This window comes from Podarcis pityusensis, assembly GCF_964106645.2.
Source record: "Podarcis pityusensis genome assembly, chromosome: 3".
Taxonomy (NCBI): Eukaryota; Metazoa; Chordata; class Lepidosauria; order Squamata; family Lacertidae; genus Podarcis; species Podarcis pityusensis.
The window spans coordinates 87,094,062-87,113,448 of record NC_138026.1 but is presented as its reverse complement, the minus strand read 5'-3'; the positions used below and the strand labels follow the sequence as shown (position 1 = coordinate 87,113,448).

Below are 19,387 nucleotides of genomic sequence, written 5' to 3'. Positions count from 1 at the left end.
GTGGTTTCAGTTCAGTGCAGTACTGTATTTGAATCTGGGGTATGATCCCAGCTTGTTATAAGAAACTGATACTAAACCAGTTTCCTTAGTTCTGACGTATCAGCAAAACCTTGTTTCTTCCTTGAGGCCAGAGGTGGGGGGGGGGGGGAGCATGTAAATCCAAAGCTCAAGCAGGAAACCAAACTTCTCATTCGACCCATGTTCTTTTAACATCAAAGTCTACCATCCCACAGTATAAATCTATTACACTTGTTATGATTTGAACAGCATGGTCTATTGATTTAATTACCCCCTTTGAGGTTCTGCCCATATGTTTTGTTGTTGTTGCACTTTTTGATGGAATGATAAATAAATAATCATTATATTATTTGGAGGGTGGAGTCAAGAATGACAGCTGCACGTCCCTGCATTGCAGGGGGTTGGACTAGATGATCCTCAGGATCCCTTCCACCTCTACAATTCTGTGATTCTGTTATTCAGTTTAGGGCTGTCGGTGCTCAAGTTAACAAGATTTACTAGAATCTGGCAAGCTGACAGCTGTCACACAGTCAAGTGAAGAACCACCAGAGCTTAAAGCTGAAATAGTATATCCATGTGAACCTTCAGAGTCTACAGATAAGCTGCTTTAGAGTGGCTGGTTCACTTTTTAAAAATGCTCTTGCCTGAGGTTGTTTGAAGGTAGGCAGTATTTTAAGGTAGATTTTCAGGTTTCTTGTATGCGGGCTTAAGCTTTTGCGGGCATGACCCTCAGCTTTCAGGAGAACAAAATATGACAGACAATGGGAGAGAGCAACAGGGAATAGCATATTCCTTTATTTAGTATTACTCAGTAACAGAATCACTGAGATAGTAAATCCTCAAAGCAAGGTTTTCCATCCGGCATGGGTGTTAAGAGAAATAAAATAATCTGATAAACATACAGAATGTACCTGTCTGCTGAGCTATTCTGCTGGAGGATTGTGGAAGCAGACTGTTAATTTCATTGCAGTTGTATACTTTGTCTAGCGAAATCAAAGTATAATAACTTGTCACGTCTACACTATTCATTTAAAGTACTGTAATTCTGATTTAAAGGGACGCGGGTGGAGCTGTGGGGTAAACCACAGAGCCTAGGGCTTGCCGATCAGAAGGTCAGCGGTTTGAATCCCCACAACGGGGTGAGCTCCCATTACTCGGTCCCAGCTCCTGCCAACCTAGCAGTTTGAAAGCACGTCAAGTGCAAGTAGATAAATAGGTACCGCTCCGGCGGGAAGGTAAACAGCATTACCGTGCACTGCTCTGGTTCGCCAGAAGTGGCTTAGTCATGCTGGCCACATGACCCCAAAGCTGTACGCCGGCTCCCTCAGCCAATAAAGCGAGATGAGCGCCGCAACCCCAGAGTCAGCTACTACTGAACCTAATGGTCAGGGGTCCCTTTACCTTTACCCTTAATTCTGATTTAACTGAATTCATAGAGAATTCTGGGAATTGTAGTTTAAGGGTGCTGACCTCACAGAGCTACAGTTCCCAACGCCCATAACAGTCTGCTGGGATTCTTCATTATTGTTGAAGTGGTATAATCATTCTTTAAAGGTAGAGTGTGGATGTGACCATATTATATATTATATAGCATCCATTAGGCATTCTGTCACTATCACTGCCTCTGAGACAGTCATGACACCACAGAAAGGCAAGAGGGTGTTGTAGGGGAATTGCCAGGAGAAAGAGCTTTGCAGATGAATGTAACTCAGTCTTGCGCCTCTTATTTCAGAATCTCTGAGATAAATGTCACATACCAGGGTGTCTTCCCTTGTGTTGTAATGAATCTGTACCCTCCCAAAAAAAATCTTGGGTGGAGAGGAAACTCCCACCCCATGCAGATGGCCGGATGATAAAGAGGATCCCCTGTGTGGTAGGTGGAGGGGGTTCCACCTTCACCAGGGGTTTGTGTGGATACACAGCCCCTTCCTTTTGGGGTACTGGTGATCTAGCTGACTTTCTTTTCTGTGCCTGAACGAATGAGTTGAATTGAATTAACAGACCTCTGCTGATACAGTGGACTTCGCTTTCCTCCCATTGTCATCCCCCCCCCCCCAAAAAATCTGCTCTGGATGGGTCTGCAGGAGCCTGGTGTTATAGCGGAAATTCATTTTGTGAGCAACGGTATGCTTATCTGACATTGGATCCCACAATGTAAAAAAGGTAAACCCTGGACAGTTAAGTCCAGTCAAAGGCGGCTCTGGGGTTGCAGCGCTCCTCTCACTTTCAGGCTAAGGGAGCCGGCGTTTGTCCACAGACGGCTTTCCGGGTCATGTGGCCAGCATGACTAAACGGCTTCTGGCGCAAAGGCAGCAATCCATCCTCATTTGCTTCTCGGCTGTCAAAAAATCTAGCAACTATTTATTTTTATTATTATTTACTGCATTTCCAAATCACTTCCCATGAAGCATGTTGAAACACTTTACAATCTACTAAAACATATAAGACAGTTTTATATATATTGTCAGGGAACTGCCATCGGAAGGAAGGGAAGTGAAAGGGCTCACACAGGTTGGGAGAGACTCAGCAGCTGAAGAGGGAACCAGTAGGGGGAGAGGAGCTGAGCTGAGGGAAAGGGAGCTGGAGGGATGGCTCAGAGACACTTCCAGCGAAAACAGTGGGGAGGTTTCAGGACCTCCTGTAGGGACACCCACTCCTCGCCGGAAACTGTCACGCAGAGAGTCCAGAAGACGTGTTTCCGTTAAGGAGCTTTTATGTTGGAAGCGATTCCGAAAGCAACCACTGTCGGAATCTGCCAGCGACTGACGGAGCCATGTTTAAGGGGCTCCGTTACAGACAGAGGTTTGCAAACTTGACCAAACTCTGAGGGACTAGGATTTTACACACAAGCAGCTCATCGTCCCATCACAGCATTCCGACAGTCTTCGTGAGCAGCTTGTGCAGGAGAAGGCATCATGAGCAACCCAGCCGGAACCGGAGAAGCAGGAGCTGGAGCGGGTCCAAGCCTGGAAGAAAGGTACCGGGTGTTGGAGGTCCAGCTAGCGCTGCAGACGGCGAGGCTTGAGGAGAGGAGGGCTCAGGATGCAGACAAAAAGGGGAAAGACACCCAGCTCGTCAGAAAGGTACCAGGATTGGTGCAGAAGTTTGGGGGGGAGCCCAAAGACTATCATGGCTTTCGGACAGAGATGCAATATGCCCTCAATCTGCAGTTTGATGAATTCCCTGACGAGGAATCACGAGTGGCTTTCGTGATTGGGCATCTTGAAAAGGGGGCGAGAGACTGGGTTAGACCCCTGATGGCAGCGAATAGTGACGTCCTAAAGGACACGATGAAGTTCTTTCGCGCCATGGATCTGATGTTTTCCAGCGATATTGAACAGGGAGTGGTCCGCAGACAGTTAATGGCTTGCAAACAGGGGAGCCGATCTGTCCGTGAGTACTGGACTGAGTTCACCATGTTGATCCATAAATTGGGGTGGGATCTATCGGCGGAACCCATTCAAATGCTCTTTGAAGAAGGGCTTTCTTCGGCTGTGAAAGACGAACTTTCCCGGGCGCCCAGGGCGGAGTCTATGGACCAGCTGACCAAATCAGCGCTGACCATAGGAGCGCGCCAGGAGGCGAGAGCATTGGAGAGGCGGGAAGGGAAGGGGGAACGTTGGAAGGAGTTCCGCATTCCAGACATTCCAGAGCCAACTTTCCCGCCGGCAGAGCCGATGGAAATCGGAACAGCGCGCGCGCGCGCAGTTTCAAAGCCCAGTGAGGGGGGAAAGAAGGAGGGAAAAGGCGCCCGGAAATGCTATCTCTGCCAACAGCCAGGTCACTTTGCCAGAGTCTGCCCCCAGAGGAAGGAATGGCAAGGGATGGTAGGAGCTGTGGAGGGAAGAGAGGAAGAAATACCGAAGCAAGTAAAAGCCAACGCCTGGCTGCCACCGTCGGGGCACAGCAGCCAGGCCAAAGAGCAGTGAAAGTGCCCACGCCAGAACCTCCTAAACCCGCCCTAGTGATAGAAGTGGCGCTAGAGCTGCCAAACGGACACCCTCTAAAGATAAAGGCGCTGTTGGACTCAGGCAGCTCCTGCAATTTCATGAGCAAAGAGTTTGCAGCTGAACACCAGATACAGACGATCCCTTTAAGCAACCCCCTGCAGGTGACCACGATCGATGGCAGGGAGCTGTTGGGAGGAGAAGTCAGCTTGCAGACCGTCCCAATGATAATGAAGGTGGCAAGGCACACCGAACTGATAGCGTTTAATGTGGCCACCTTGGGAGGAGCTCCCATTATATTGGGGATGAGCTGGCTAGCGTTACATGATCCGCTGGTGGGCTGGCATCAGAGAGTGGTTTCTTTTGGTTCAGCACATTGCTTAGAACACTGCAAAGAGGGAAAGGGTTTGGCAGGGGCCCAAGCCACCCTAGCAGGGACTGAAGTAACGGAGAACGTGAAGGTACCACGACAATACGCAGATCTCCGCGACGTCTTCAGCGAAAGGGAAGCTGACCAACTACCCCCGCATAGACCCTTTGACTGTCAAATCAATTTACTCCCTGGGGCACAGCTCCCTGTAGGCAAGCTGTACGCCATGTCAGACAGAGAGATGCAGGAGCTAAGAGAGTTCATTGACAAGAACCTGAAGAGAGGGTTCATCAGAGAGTCCAGGGCGGTGGGGGGCAGCCCAGTGTTTTTTGTGGATAAAAAAAACACGAACAAGCCGAGGCTTGTGTGTGACTTCAGGGCCTTAAATGCAGTGTCAGAACCAGTGGCTTTCCCTATGCCCAGGATTGACGACATTTTGACAAGGGTCAGGAAGGGAAAGATTTTTACTAAACTGGACCTAAGGGGGGCGTACAACCTGATACGAATAAGGAAGGGGGATGAATGGAAAACCACCATGTTCACCCCTTTGGGGGCATTTGAATATTTAGTTATGCCCTTCGGCCTACAAGGAGGCTCCGCGTGCTTTCAATCGTTTATGAACCACGTCCTGGGGCCTTTGCTTTACAAGAATTGTGTGGCCTTCTTAGACGACGTGTTGGTGTATTCTGAGAATGAGGAGCAGCATGTGAGAGACGTCAGAGAAGTGTTGAGCAGGCTGCAAGCCAACCAGCTGTGGGTGAAACTGGAGAAGTGTCAGTTTCATACCAAGGAGGTGGAATTCCTGGGGTATCGCCTGTCAGACAAGGGATTGGCCATGGATCCCGGCAAGGTCCAGGCGGTGCTGGAATGGAAAACACCCAAAACAAGGAAGGATGTGCAGAGGTTCCTAGGATTTGGGAACTTCTATCGTAAGTTCATCCGAAACTTTGCCCACCTGACGGCGCCCATTACGGACTGTCTCAGCAGTAAGAAGAAGTTCGTTTGGACTGAGGAGGCGGAGCGAGCATTTGAGGAACTAAAAAGGGCCTTCGCCTCGGAACAACAACTCCTGCATGTGGATTTACAAAAACCGATGAGAGTGGAAACTGACGCATCAGACAGAGCTATTGGGGCGGTGCTTCTGCAGCCAGGGAAGGAGGAGTCAGAGTGGAGACCGTGTGCCTTTTTTTCGCGAAAGCTGAACAAATCCGAGAGGAACTACACGGTGTATGACCGAGAACTACTAGCCATTCATGAGGCGTTCCGGAGATGGAGGCACCTGCTAATTGGCGCACAACATAAGGTGCAAGTGTGCACTGACCACAAGAACCTAGAGTATTGGAGGACGGCACGAGTGCTCAACCAACGGCAAGTGAGATGGGCCCAGGAGTTCTCCAAATTTAACTTTGAGATTTGTTACGTGCCAGGCCCAGAGAACATTAGGGCGGACGCTCTCTCACGCAAACCTGAATATTTGGAGGGGGAGGGAGCACCCGAAGAGAGACATGTCATTCCAGAGGACCGCTGGGTGTGTGGGGCGGCATTGGTGGGACAAAGAGAACTGGTAGAGGAAACAGAGAATGATGAATACGCCCAGAATAAGCTCAGAGGTCTTAGGGGTGAGGGAGAGGAACCAGGGGGTTTCGAGGAAAGAAATGGAGCTTTGTATTACAAAGGGGCACTGTATATCCCTGAAGGAGACTTAAGGGGGAGGGTACTCAAGCAGTTGCACGACAGCCCCACGGCGGGGCATTTTGGACAACACAAAACCATGTGGTTGGTCACCAGGGAATTTTGGTGGCCTAAGGTGAGGGAAGATGTACGGGAGTATGTAAGAGGGTGTGAGCAATGCCAGCGAGCCAAAGGGGAGAGGCGGGCACCGGCGGGGCTATTAGAACCCTTACCAACCCCAGAACGACCTTGGGAGGCAGTGTCGATAGATTTTATGACTGATCTGCCGAAGTCCAAGGGGAAAACAGCCATCATGGTGGTGGTAGACCTACTAACAAAGATGTGCCACTTTGTAGCCTGCTCGCATGCAGTCACGGCGGAAGAGACAGCGAAGTTATTTGTAGAACACATTTTTAGGTTGCACGGGGTGCCATTGAGGGTGGTCTCAGACCGAGGAAAACAATTTACTTCCAGGTTCTGGAGGAAGCTCATGAGCTTACTGCAGGTGGAGGTCAACTTTTCGACTGCCCGGCACCCTGAAACCAACGGGCAGGCGGAAAGAGCAAACGGGGTCCTCCAGCAATACCTGAGGTGTTATGTCAATGACAGAGAGAATGACTGGGTAGAAAAGTTGGCGCTGGCGGAATTTGCCTACAACAATGCCGAGAATGTGTCCACAGGGATGAGCCCCTTCTTGGCTAATTATGGGTGTCATCCCAGGGCTTTCCCAGGGGGAGAAGGGGAGAGATGGGGTGTCCCGGCAGCCGAGCATTTTGTAGAAGAAATGGAAGCAATCCATCGTCAGCTCCAACTCAACTTAGAAAGGGCGAAGGAAGAATACAAGAGGCAGGCAGACAAGAACCGAAGGGAAGGTGAAACCATAAGGGTGGGAGATAGGGTGTGGCTGTCAACCCAAGGGTTGCCGTTCAAAGGAGGTTGTAAGAAATTAAGACCCAGGAGATTGGGTCCCTTTGAGGTCATTCAACAGGTCAACCCAGTGGCTTTCAGGCTCCGGTTACCCAACCACATGAAACTGCACCCAGTATTTCACAGGTCGTTACTGTCACCGTATGAGGGGGGACGAGAAGGGATGGCCACTCGGGGACCGGTCATAGAAGAAAGGGAATGCAGCAGCCATGTGGCAGAAATCCTCGACGCCAGATGGAAGGGGGATCAGGTGGAGTATTTGGTAGCGTGGGAAGGAGAACCGGAGTCAGAAAACACTTGGATAATGGCAGAAGATATCAATGACGAGGTATTGATAGAAACGTTCCATCAAAGGTTCCCAAGGAAACCTCAGCCTGTGGAGAGGTTCCGGAGGGAATACTTTGGGACCACCGATGAGGAGGAGGAGTTGGAAGGATTCTCGGAATCGGAAGGGGAAGGGGAGATGGACTCTGAGGAGGAGGAGTACTTCGAGACCAGGAACCGCAACAGGTGGAGAGAAGTGTTCGGGACATCGGAAGATGAAGGAAGTTCATTCCGGGGTTTTGCCTCCTCACCGCCCGTAGAGGAGGGGGCGAGAGGGGATGAAGGGGGCCCTGGAGGGGAGGTGGATGTCAGGGAACTGCCATCGGAAGGAAGGGAAGTGAAAGGGCTCACACAGGTTGGGAGAGACTCAGCAGCTGAAGAGGGAACCAGTAGGGGGAGAGGAGCTGAGCTGAGGGAAAGGGAGCTGGAGGGATGGCTCAGAGACACTTCCAGCGAAAACAGTGGGGAGGTTTCAGGACCTCCTGTAGGGACACCCACTCCTCGCCGGAAACTGTCACGCAGAGAGTCCAGAAGACGTGTTTCCGTTAAGGAGCTTTTATGTTGGAAGCGATTCCGAAAGCAACCACTGTCGGAATCTGCCAGCGACTGACGGAGCCATGTTTAAGGGGCTCCGTTACAGACAGAGGTTTGCAAACTTGACCAAACTCTGAGGGACTAGGATTTTACACACAAGCAGCTCATCGTCCCATCACATATATATATAAACTGTTTAAAACAATGGCATATTCATAACATCTACTACCCAAATCAGATAACAACTGGCATAAAGGTTCTGGAAGTCTTGTTGAAAGAGGAATGTCTAGATGATTGGGATGAAACAGCAGTACTGTTTAACATTTACAAGGGGGATGCCATGAAATTGAATAAAACGTAGATATACAGACTTGCTCTTTGTTTATTTAAACTGAAACTGGAGAAGCAGCCCTCTGTTCTGAAGCCTGTCCTGTGTGGTTTGCCATTTTCCTTGTGCTACATCCAATTTCCATCTAAAAAGCAACGGCATGAGAAACATCGTTAATAAATGATTCAAGAGGTCACTGTGGCCATTCATTCAGACCTTTGACATTGTGTTCTCCATATTGTGTAATCTGTAACACGATGTATCCCATGGGAACACACACACACACACACACACACACACACACACTCACACTCTTGCAATCACTTAATCACTCCAAATGTTTTGGCCAAGGTTAGTAGCCATTGTAGAATTGGCAGTTTGAGGACAATAATTCAAGATTTCGGAAAGAAAAGTGTTTGATGGATAGGAACGTAATACCTGTCACTGAAAATCAGGCATAACTGTAGATATTCTAAAGAAAAGTAATACTGATTCGCTGAATGACAGCTGAGAAATAAGAAGGTTTTTTTCTCGCCACTGAGGTGTGTTAGTGGAGGGAGAGGTATGGAAAAGTAGTGTGCCATCTTTCCTGAATAGGTTTCAGTTCAAAGCAAGAAATTATTTGCAGAGCATGTGGCAATAACTGAGGGTTTTTAATTGTAGGATGCTATTAAATGCCAGTCCAGAATACTGCATTAATGGGAGACAAATTGAGCTTGTAATTACCTCCTTCACAAATTTCAATTGGTAACATGAAAACACTTATTTGACTTGGGATAAAGGTTTTAGAACTCAGAGGAACTTTTCAAAGGGACAGTGCCAAGAAAACAGCATTTTGCAGTTCAAGGGCTAACATGTTTTCTGGTACTAGCCTATTATTTAAAAAATGCTTCTATAATTTCAATTTGAAGAGGATAATGCTCTGCAGTTCCTAAATGAGATGGAGTTTGAATTTTTAACATTTCCTAGGGTACAGTTCACAGGTTACATGTTAATGTGGTCTCATTGTACAAGATTCAGCTAGTGAAACCTGTGTAAGGACTTCCACTTGTGCAATGGACTTCTTCTCCTTTTCCTGCATGCCCCTTAAAATTGGCTTGGAGTTGTCAGGAGAACCCCCAAAATAGTGCTCGGAGGGAAGGAGGCATCGTTCTGTCTGGGAAGTTGAAAAGCTTATTCTGACAGAACAATTGCCATGCTGAATTCCTTTGGGAGGAACATTTAGCACTAATGTGCAGGGTCTGGGGATTCCATGAGATGAACTGTTAGCAGAGGAAGATCATTTCAGCTTGTATGTCTAGCTGAGACTTGGTGGAATGACTCCCATTATTTGGAATATAGCAATTGAAAGGAAAAAAATATATGGGGGCATGAGGCAATTGCTACATTGACGGTAAGGTTAAGGAAACACGGAAAGTATAATGACCGGACGGTTGGAAGCTGGTTGAGTAGTATATGAACAGACAGCTTGGGCTACAAGTAATGAATGTAGGTTACATACTAATATAGTTTAATAATAATGAAATAACATTTTTATTCATTTATCTCTTTTTCACTTCTGCAGCATTGGAGGTTTTAAAACATAGGCGTTTATAGAAGATTTTTTAAAAATAAATTCAGATGCAGATGTATTTGGAAATTCAAACAAACACACTTGGACTAACCCAAATAGTTTTGTATGTACCTAGGATTTTTAGTCTGTTGCTAGGTTTCCAAAACGTTTGCCTCATTTAAAACAGCTTCTCTTTTCAGTCTGCTCTTCTCTGGAAGATGTTTGTCTTTAATAACCTGTGCTAGTAAAAAAGCTAAAGCTGATTGCCCAATAGCTGAGTGGGAGATTATATAACGATTAATTTTGGGTTGTTTTTAATTGCTTTGCTAAGCATGTTGTAGTAAACCAAACAGCTGCCAGTAAATCAAAATGACCACATTAATTAATTAATTAATTCCTTGCTGTCCCCTCTTGCTTCTCATGCTGTCAGAGCTAAAATGTTTCCTTTCTGAATACAAATACCCTTTGAACAGAGGATAACTGTTCCTTGCTATGAAGAGCATAGAGGGTTTTATATTCCCGGTTTCTTCTGCCTTTATCTAGATAAGCGAAAATATTTTAAGTATTTATAAATCCAGCAATGTTATGATCTTGTCTAACATGGGAGTGATGGATGGTGGTGACTGGTACCCAGCATAGCATGTGGGACCTAATTTAATGAAGTGTTCAGTGTTCTTGTTAAGTGTTCCAGTTAGTCATAGAATCGTAGAGTTGGGAGGAACCCCGAGGGTCATCTAGTCAAATCACCTGCAATGCAGGAATCTCAACTAAAGCATCAGTGACAGGTGGCCATCCAACCCTTCCCTTTGTTTTCTGTCAGACCTTCTCCCCAAAATCAAGAAATTCAGCATTCTGTAGCTACTGAGCATACCAAGTCCTTCTTAGAATGTCTTTAGGGTTTTCCCCTTAACTGTGTCAGTAAGGCTTACTTATGGGTATGTGTGCGTAATATTTATTACAGCCTAAGACACGCTTACATTCTTTCATTGTCCCTTAGTTGGTTTTGGGGACTGTTTGCATCTTGAATTCAGTTTGCTTTTTCAAGTACAGGCATGTTCAATATATTGTTGGCTGAGCACAGTCATTTTGAAAAGATTGAGGGCATATATTGTTCCTTTCAAAGCAAGAACAATCTCCCCTGGCTGCACAGTTTGCTATATTATCAACAACTGCATCTTGTTTAGATCTTTTATCTTTGGTGTGTACAATCACATAGACAGCCTGACTCTTAAAATGCAGGTACCTTAAGCAGTCTGGACAGAAAAGTACCTGACTTCACTCTCTCACCCCTAAGAGTCAAAATTGTCAATTTGTTGTTTTCCTGAACGTATCTATATTAATTGTGAAAGTAATTTTGTTTGTAACTCAGGAAATTACAAGTGCAAGAAGAAAAGGATTCCTAGCTGAACACGCTGCCCCATTCTCTGCATTCTTGACGGATGGCTTTGGTCGCCAGCATAACTACTTAAGGATCTCCTTGACTGAGAAATGCAACCTCAGGTGTAAGTCCCTTAAGTTTGAATAGGATGCGAGTGGGGCAGTATTGTTTGACTCCAGCTCCCATCAACCCCAGCCAGCACAGCTTCTGCTCAGGCATGATGGGAGTTGTATTCCAGCAAGTTCTGGAGAGCTGCGGGTTCCCCTTCGCTGGAATAGGATCATGTTCCTGAAGATGTGTTTTCATGAGGTAGTTTTACCGGGCATGTCTTCAGCATAGTTGGACTCTTCTTACATACATTACTTATAGCAGCAGGGTTGCCACCCCAGAACCACTTTAGTGTTGTCGACTATTATTTTGCATAAACAAACAAACAAACCCCTGTGTTGCAAAATATGACTCAGCAAAATCAAAAGCAACACAATGGCCAGAAACAATTACAGTATAGAAAACTTAATGGAATAATGCAAAACATCAAAACTATCAAACTAAAGTCTCTATAAAATCTCTCTATAAACTCATGCGATTATGTAGTCACTGTTCGACAGTGACTACATAATCGCATGAGCACTGTTCCAGAGTATTTTTCATTCTCATGGATATTATATCTGTTTGGGAAAAAGATTGGTTAATGAAGAAATTACACATCTTTCTACTTACGAGTTTTTGTTGAACTAATTGGCTGGTGAAGAACGGAACGAAACAGTAGTTGCTATCGGAAACACTGTTCAGCAGAGTTCAGAGTTGGACATCAGAATTGGACATTTGCCGATTATACAAAGCTTTACAAGCTTGGTCTCCGCCGGGTAAAGTCTGGCACCGTGACTTATTCAAGGACTTTCAGAGACTTTAGTTTGATAGTTTTGATGTTTTGCATTTTTCCATAAAGTTTTCTATACAGTGGTACCTCGGGTTAAGTACTTAATTCGTTCCGAAGGTCCATACTTAACCTGAAACTGTTCTTAACCTGAAGCACCACTTTAGCTAATGGGGCCTCCTGCTGCTGCCGCGCCGCCGGAGCACGATTTCTGTTCTCATCCTGAAGCAAAGTTCTTAACCTGGAGCACTATTTCTGGGTTAGCAGAGTCTGTAACCTGAAGCATATGTAACCTGAAGCGTATGTAACCTGAGGTACCACTGTACTGTAATTGTTTCTGGCCATCGTGTTGCTTTCGATTTTGCTGACTATTATTTTGCGGCAGTTAATACATGTAAGTGGCAACCACAATGGGCAGCTTGGGTCATGGAATAGGGATCTCCTGCGAAGCATTGCTTCACAAAACACTTTTCTTTCTTTCAGTTCTATTTTATTCTTCCTGTTTATTTAGCAATAGTTACCTTTGTCTGTTTTTTGTTTTGTTTTGTTTTTTGCTTTTTGTTCATTTGCGGCATGTTTCAGGTCAGTACTGTATGCCAGAGGAGGGAGTTCAGCTCACTCCAAAATCTGAACTGCTGAGCACCCAGGAGATAATCACCCTCGCTAGGCTCTTTGTGAAGGAAGGTGTGGACAAGATCCGATTGACCGGAGGAGAGCCTCTCATTCGGCCTGATGTGATTGACATCATAGGTATGCTCCTCGTATAGTTTTGTTATGCGATGTTCATGGGATCCTCTTGTTTACAAAGCATGGTTTAGAACAGTGTGGAAGATGCTACCCGCAGTGCTTTAAAAATAAGGCAGATCTGTAGGAGCTTTGCTGTATACAAAAGGATGGAATTACAGCCGTTCTGTCAGCTTTGTCCTCTTCTTTTGTATCTCAGTGGATTTCTTTTTCTCATCTTCAGACATTTCTGAAAGTTAGCAATGTATGACTATTATGAAATACCGTATTTTTTGCTCTATAAGACTCACTTTTTCCCTCCTAAAAAGTAAGGGGAAATGTGTGTGCGTCTTATGGAGTGAATGTAGGCTGCACAGCTATCCCAGAAGCCAGAACAGCAAGAGGGATTGCTGCTTTCACTGCACAGCGATCCCTCTTGCTGTTCTGGCTTCTGAGATTCAGAAATTTTTTTTTTCTTGTTTTCCTCCTCCAAAAACTAGGTGCGTCTTGTGGTCTGGTGCGTCTTATAGAGAGAAAAATACGGTACCTGAGTGTGTGAGAATAGGTCTCCTGCAATATTTGCTTCCTAAGAAAACGGCATCTTTCAAAATCTTTTGCACACACTCCATTTTACACCTTCTTCGTTTTACTTTGCATGTTATATTAATCCTTAATAGATATAACTTCTGCATAGGAAAAGTGTGTACAATGGCAGTGTCAAGTGCAAGCCACTTTCTTCAGTGCAGTGGTTGTCCCACCAATGTAGGCACTGAAACCCTACATCACAGTTTGTGTTTTACTTTATGTGTGTTTTTCCTCCAAAGTTAAAATGTCCTTGGCTAATGGAGCTAAGGTGGTTGAGCTTTGCATGCAGAAGGCCCCAGGTTAAGTCCCTCCAGTATCTCCAGTTTAAAGGACCAGAGAGCAGACTGCCTGTGATCCTAGAGCAGTGGTGGTCATACTTGGCCCTCCAGCTGTTTTTGGACTACAACTCCCATCATCCCTAGCTAACAGGACCAGTGGTCAGGGATGATGGGAATTGTAGTCCCAAAACACCTGGAGGGCCAGGTTTTGCCCTAGAGGGCTGCAGCTGGTCAGGGTGGGCAGTATGGGAGTAACAATCTGATGTGGAATACAGAGTTTCCTATGTGTCATCCAAGATCATGGGTGATAAGCAGGATGTAGGTGGTAAATTGTTGTTGTCTTTCCAAGAAGACTAGGGTACAAAAATTGACTCCCAAATATTTATTTAAGAGTGTAGTGTGTGATAAGAACCAATGTCTGAAAGTCTTATTGTATTTATTTTTTGCAAGTGCTACATTTGCAAGACAAATAGAGTGGGGTGGGGTATAAATATAAAAATATGAATATAGATATAAAAGTAAATATAATAATAATAATAATAATAATAATAATAATAATAATAATAATTTTTTAAAAAATGTGTGGTGCAAGCATTTGACTGTTGTTTTCACCCCCTCCCTGGGTTCCTTGTTTTGTCTTATACCCATTGACCTGTTGTTACTTATTCTTACTTATTTTTGTTAATATTCTTTTTCTTTACTATGTTTTCCCAGCTCAGATGCGCAAACTAGAAGGGTTGCAAACCATTGCTGTCACGACCAATGGCATTAACTTGGCCAGATTGTTGCCCCGGTTAAAGGAGGCTGGCCTGAATGCCATTAACATCAGTTTGGACACCTTGGTCCCAGCAAAATTTGAATTCATTGTCCGTCGAAAAGGTATACCTGGACGCTTGCTGTGATTTCCACCATAATGTTTTTTAGCATTTCCATTGTTATATCCTGCATAGTTTCTGTCTGATTACAAGATGATGTCAAATGGGGAACGAAGGCTGACCATCTCTGCCATCTCTTTCACAGTCAGAACTCCCTTTTTATTGCAGCCCACTGTATAGAGACGAATATTCAGGAATTAATAATCAGATAGCTTGCTGTTTGTGTGACTCATACTTTACTTATTTAGCAGAGACAGCATGCTACAACTGAGAAGGCTTGTAATCTACATTAGACAGGGCAAATTGAGATAAAAGGAAAAAGGAAAGAGCTTTATAAAACAATAGTAAAAAGTAGTTAATTGGCATTCCTTAATGTGGAACACTGGTGGTTTCAGAAAGACTCTGCTGATTTTTATTTTAAGAAAAGGGGGGTTATGGCAGGTAGCTTGATAAATAGTTGGCTAAAGTTTGACAAATAGTTCCATCTTAAAGAAGGAATGGCAAAGAAGACCCCAAGGAGCTCACAGTAAAGCAGAGTCCCACAAAGAGCAGAGAACAAGGAGAACTATAAATGACTTTGCAAATTCAGTGCCATCCAGGTTTTTCATGCTACAGATCCCATCAGCCCTTTTAGTCCAAAACATCTGGAGGGCATTAGGTTGGAGAAGACTGCCTTAAATGGCAAGAGCAGGAAACATGGAATTGATGTGGAAAGTCAAGAGAACACATATAGAGACCTAAGGCAAGGTGTGTTGTTGTCTTAGTAAGAGGTGAAAAAGGGATGGATTGTCAACGAGACTGAGATGAGATAAGGATGTTCAGTTCAGTTGCTTCATCTGTAGTTCATAACAGTAACAGTATAGCAGCTGAAACCAAAACCAATATTAAAATCAAGTCCCATTAGTATGGGGTATCAATTAATGACATGTCAAATATCCAATTTACAATCAACTACATATGCATTAAATATGTTTATTGGCATCTTGAAGCAGCCTTAGCCATAATTCAGGTGCTTTTGCTGAAATTGACCAGTGTTCATGCTTGTAGGAATAAAGCACCAAGGAACATATTCTGCACATTTTCATAATGGGTCCACAGAACATGGAGTGTGGAATGCCTTCCATTGCTTCCTCAATGCAGATGCAGTACCTTAAAAGGCTCGTTATAATACTGCTAATGGGGGGAAAGCCACTTGTTGAAATGTCAACAGCTGTTCTCTGCTCAAACCTAAATCAATCAATTGGATGTTCAAGGCCATCGTTGATAAAATAATAAAATGCCATTGTTGAATATCAGGGTGTTTTATTATTAGCCGATAAAACTAAATTATTCTGAGAAAAAATACTTTAGCTGGTTATAAATCCCAACTTGATGATGGCTATTCTAGAATCTAACACACACACGTGGCCCAAAAATACGCTTGCCAAGACATCATACAGTTGGCTTATTTTCCAGGGCTATGTCACAGAAGTGAGAAACCCTCTGTCCCCCATATTATAATGGTAGGGCCTCAGCACTGAATAAAAATGAATGCATTCCCCTGCCTGCCCCCCCAAAGGTGCCAAGAATGTGCTCCTTTTTGTGAGGCTTAAATGGTCCTGCAAAATTGGGATAGAAGCCTAGAAGTAATGTTCGCATATTTTCCTGTGGGGTGATTACAGCAGATTTTTCAGATATAAGTTTGGAAGGTTTAACTTAGAAAAAGAAGAAGAAGCAAATGGCAATTTGAGCCATTTGGCAGTAGTGGCAGGAAACAGGAATAATATTGCTTCAACAGAGCCTGTCACATGCGCAACAACTCTGAAGCCAGACTTTGAATGGCAAGCTTGTTCCAGTTTTCAGCCTGTTCTTTAGAGATGAAATGTGGTTCCATAGCCACTAGATGGTGCCCCAATATCGTTTTAATCAAATGTACACTTTAAAAAAAATCCAATAAAAAGTGTCTTTAATAGGTTCAAGATGTTAGTACATTTCCTTTTCGTTTCTAAATATGGATTGTGCTATGTTTGGGAATCTCTGCAGAGATGTGAGAGGCTGACCTTTACCTACATATGGTAACATATCAAATTATAGAAATCGTATTGCACAGTTGTGTAGGTCTGCTAAAACCAACATGGAAATCTGCAAATCCAGTGCAGTGCATCCTATTCGGTGTAATGCCCAAGGCAATTGTGACTTTAGCAACGCTTTGGACAGAGATTCATAGTTTGGTCACGTAACCGGATTCGGTCAGCGACGATGCCTTCTGTGAACATGCAAGGCATTAAGATGATGGGGGCTGCTGAGCTCAGAGACAAACCTCTTCCAAACATTTTTAAATGAACAAGATGTAGTGATGGCCACAAACTCTGAAAGAGGCTTTAAACACATTCAGTTGAAACAGAAAAGTCTCTTAATGGCTGATAGCCAGAATGGCTATATGCTATTTCCAGGACCAGAAGCGGTGTGCCTCTACACACCAGTCACTAGGGGGGCAGCAGCAGGAGAGGGCTACTTCCCCATGCCATGCTTGTGGGCTTCCCAAAAGGCATCAGGTTTTGATTCCTGTGAGGAACAAGATGCTTGGCTTGATGGGTCTCTGGTCTGATCAGATGGACTGCTCTTAGGTCCTTCGTCTCACTCTCAGTGGAATGTCTGGGAAGGAAAATTCAAGCTTGACTGAGCTTATTCTCTGCAGAGGAATGATCCGTCCAGATGTCAGGCTATCTCTTTGCAGATCATCCCTGACATGCCCATTAGGAAAACAAGTGAGCTGGTATGAATTGCCTAGATGTTAGTTTGTGATTGCCTTAACGCTTGATCGCTTGTGTTCCAATTACTTGGTTCTGAATTGTCTTATGACTTTCCTAAAGTCATACAAATGGCCCCTTTCTTTCCTGACCTTTTTCTAAGCCTTTCCGTAAGGGTCTTGTTCCTGAGAGTAGCTCCTCAGTGTTTATCTCCATATGTTATACTTTCAGGCGCCATGTTATTTTTGCAGTCTTATTTTATCAAAATAAACCTTACATTCGATGTCGTAGGTTTTCTTAGTCACAGGAAGCAGAAGCAACAAACCATTTTTGGCATCAGGCAACTGATGTGATATTCCAGTTTGTTTATTTGAACCTTATACCTCAGTCTTTGCCAACCTGGTGCCCTCCATATGTTTTTGGACTACAATTCCTATCAGATATGCTAATGGGAGTTGTAGTCCAAAATATCTGGAGGGCACCTGGTTGGCAAAGGCTAGTATACATTTTGCCATGCTTCTTTGCCATTTCACTGTGCTATTGCTCTCATCTCTTGGGAGAACAGCATCTCTCAGTCCCCCTGACCAGCCCTGGGAGGTTGGTTTTGTGGTCTCAGTGTGGGCTTAGCTTATATTTTCAAATAGCAGCCCATGTATTTACCCCAGCTTTTCTCCCAAAGGAGCTCAGGGTAGGAAAGATCCATGGCATGCGACAACTGCTTTTAAAACTTGGGAAAGTTTCAAAAGCAGTTTGGGAAATGTCTGGGTGAGTAGGGGCATCTGTTCAACAAACATAAATGACTTGTGTGGTCAGTGTCCAAACTTGCCAGAAGTGATAGCTGCTGATTACCTGAGCAGAGCAGCCTTTCCCTATCAGATGGAAAGTACAGTGGTACCTCGGGTTACATACGCTTCAGGTTACAGACTCCGCTAACCCAGAAATAGTGCTTCAGGTTAAGAACTTTGCTTCAGTATGAGAACAGAAATCGTGCTCTGGCGGCGCAGCAGCAGCAGGAGGCCCCATTAGCTAAAGTGGTGCTTCAGGCTAAGAACAGTTTCAGGTTAAGAATGGACCTCCGGAACAAATTAAGTACTTAACCCGAGGTACCACTGTAACTGATTTGGCTGTTTGATAACAACCATAATCTGCCACAAAAATACAGATTGTGAACTATTGGGAAGTTTTATGCTACCCTTGACATCAAAGTCATATAGTTTCCCAATATTGGGTTTTTAATGTCAGAAGACAGACGTTATGTGTTTGACTCTAACTGATTTTTTTATTGAATTCAGTTTATATTTTAAGAAACAACCCCATATATATGTGTGTGAGAGTGTGTATCTTATGTGTATAGTATATGTATATGAATGTGTGCATTGCATGTGTGTTTATATTTAGAAAAAAATACTTTTCTATGTCCTGTGTCAGAGCTTATTTTTGTTTATATTTTAGGTTTCCATAAGGTAATGGAAGGGATCCAAAAAGCCCTTGAACTTGGGTATGATCCTGTTAAGGTGAGAATTATTATCTTCTTGATACAGGTTTTTGGCTGGTATCACTGATGCTGAATAAAAAATGGGAAACACAACTGAGTGTGGAGGTTCCATCCAGATAATTGAGTTCTGAAATAAATTCTTAATACCCAACTTTAGGGTTTTCTTTAAAGAAACAAGTAATGGAAAAAATGGTTCTTTTGCAGTGATAATCCTTCTGAGCTTTTATATTGATCGCCACTTATTCTGTGATGTGCATGATGTTGACATATTCAGTTTAGTTAGCTGGCTTTTCCTTCCTCCTAGGTGAACTGTGTAGTTATGAGAGGTCTTAATGAAGATGAGCTGGTAGATTTCGTGGCTCTGACCGAGAAGCAGCCCCTGGATGTGCGCTTCATAGAATACATGCCCTTTGATGGTGAGCATTTAAGCACCCCTGGCTGTACTTTGGCTGAGAAAATGGATGATGCTGAATTGAGCAATTCCCACTTTTCCCGAAGTTGGTGATGGGATGTTAACCGAGGACGGGTCTGCAGCTTCTGTGGCCTTGAGAGCTTTCTTGTTTGGAAAGGAGATAAATGAAATTCATAGAATCATAGAATCATAGAGTTGGAAGAGACCACAAGGGCCATCGAGTCCAACCCCCTGCCAAGCAGGAAACACCATCAGAGCACTCCTGACATATGGTTGTCAAGCCTCTGCTTAAAGACCTCCAAAGAAGGAGACTCCACCACACTCCTTGGCAGCAAATTCCACTGTCGAACAGCTCTTACTGTCA

At 44.4% G+C, this 19,387-nt stretch overlaps 1 protein-coding gene across 2 annotated transcripts in view; it reads left to right on the top strand.

The window, feature by feature from the left end:
• MOCS1 (molybdenum cofactor synthesis 1) overlaps window positions 1-19,387 on the top strand; it is a 39,572-nt gene that overhangs the window by 6,212 nt on the left and 13,973 nt on the right. For both annotated transcript variants that reach the window (XM_081000174.1, XM_081000175.1), the window contains exons 2-6: window positions 11,041-11,173; window positions 12,509-12,676; window positions 14,227-14,391; window positions 18,569-18,630; window positions 18,916-19,027. In XM_081000174.1, the coding sequence (XP_080856300.1) occupies window positions 11,041-11,173; window positions 12,509-12,676; window positions 14,227-14,391; window positions 18,569-18,630; window positions 18,916-19,027 (640 nt within the window). The remainder of the gene's footprint in view (window positions 1-11,040; window positions 11,174-12,508; window positions 12,677-14,226; window positions 14,392-18,568; window positions 18,631-18,915; window positions 19,028-19,387) is intronic.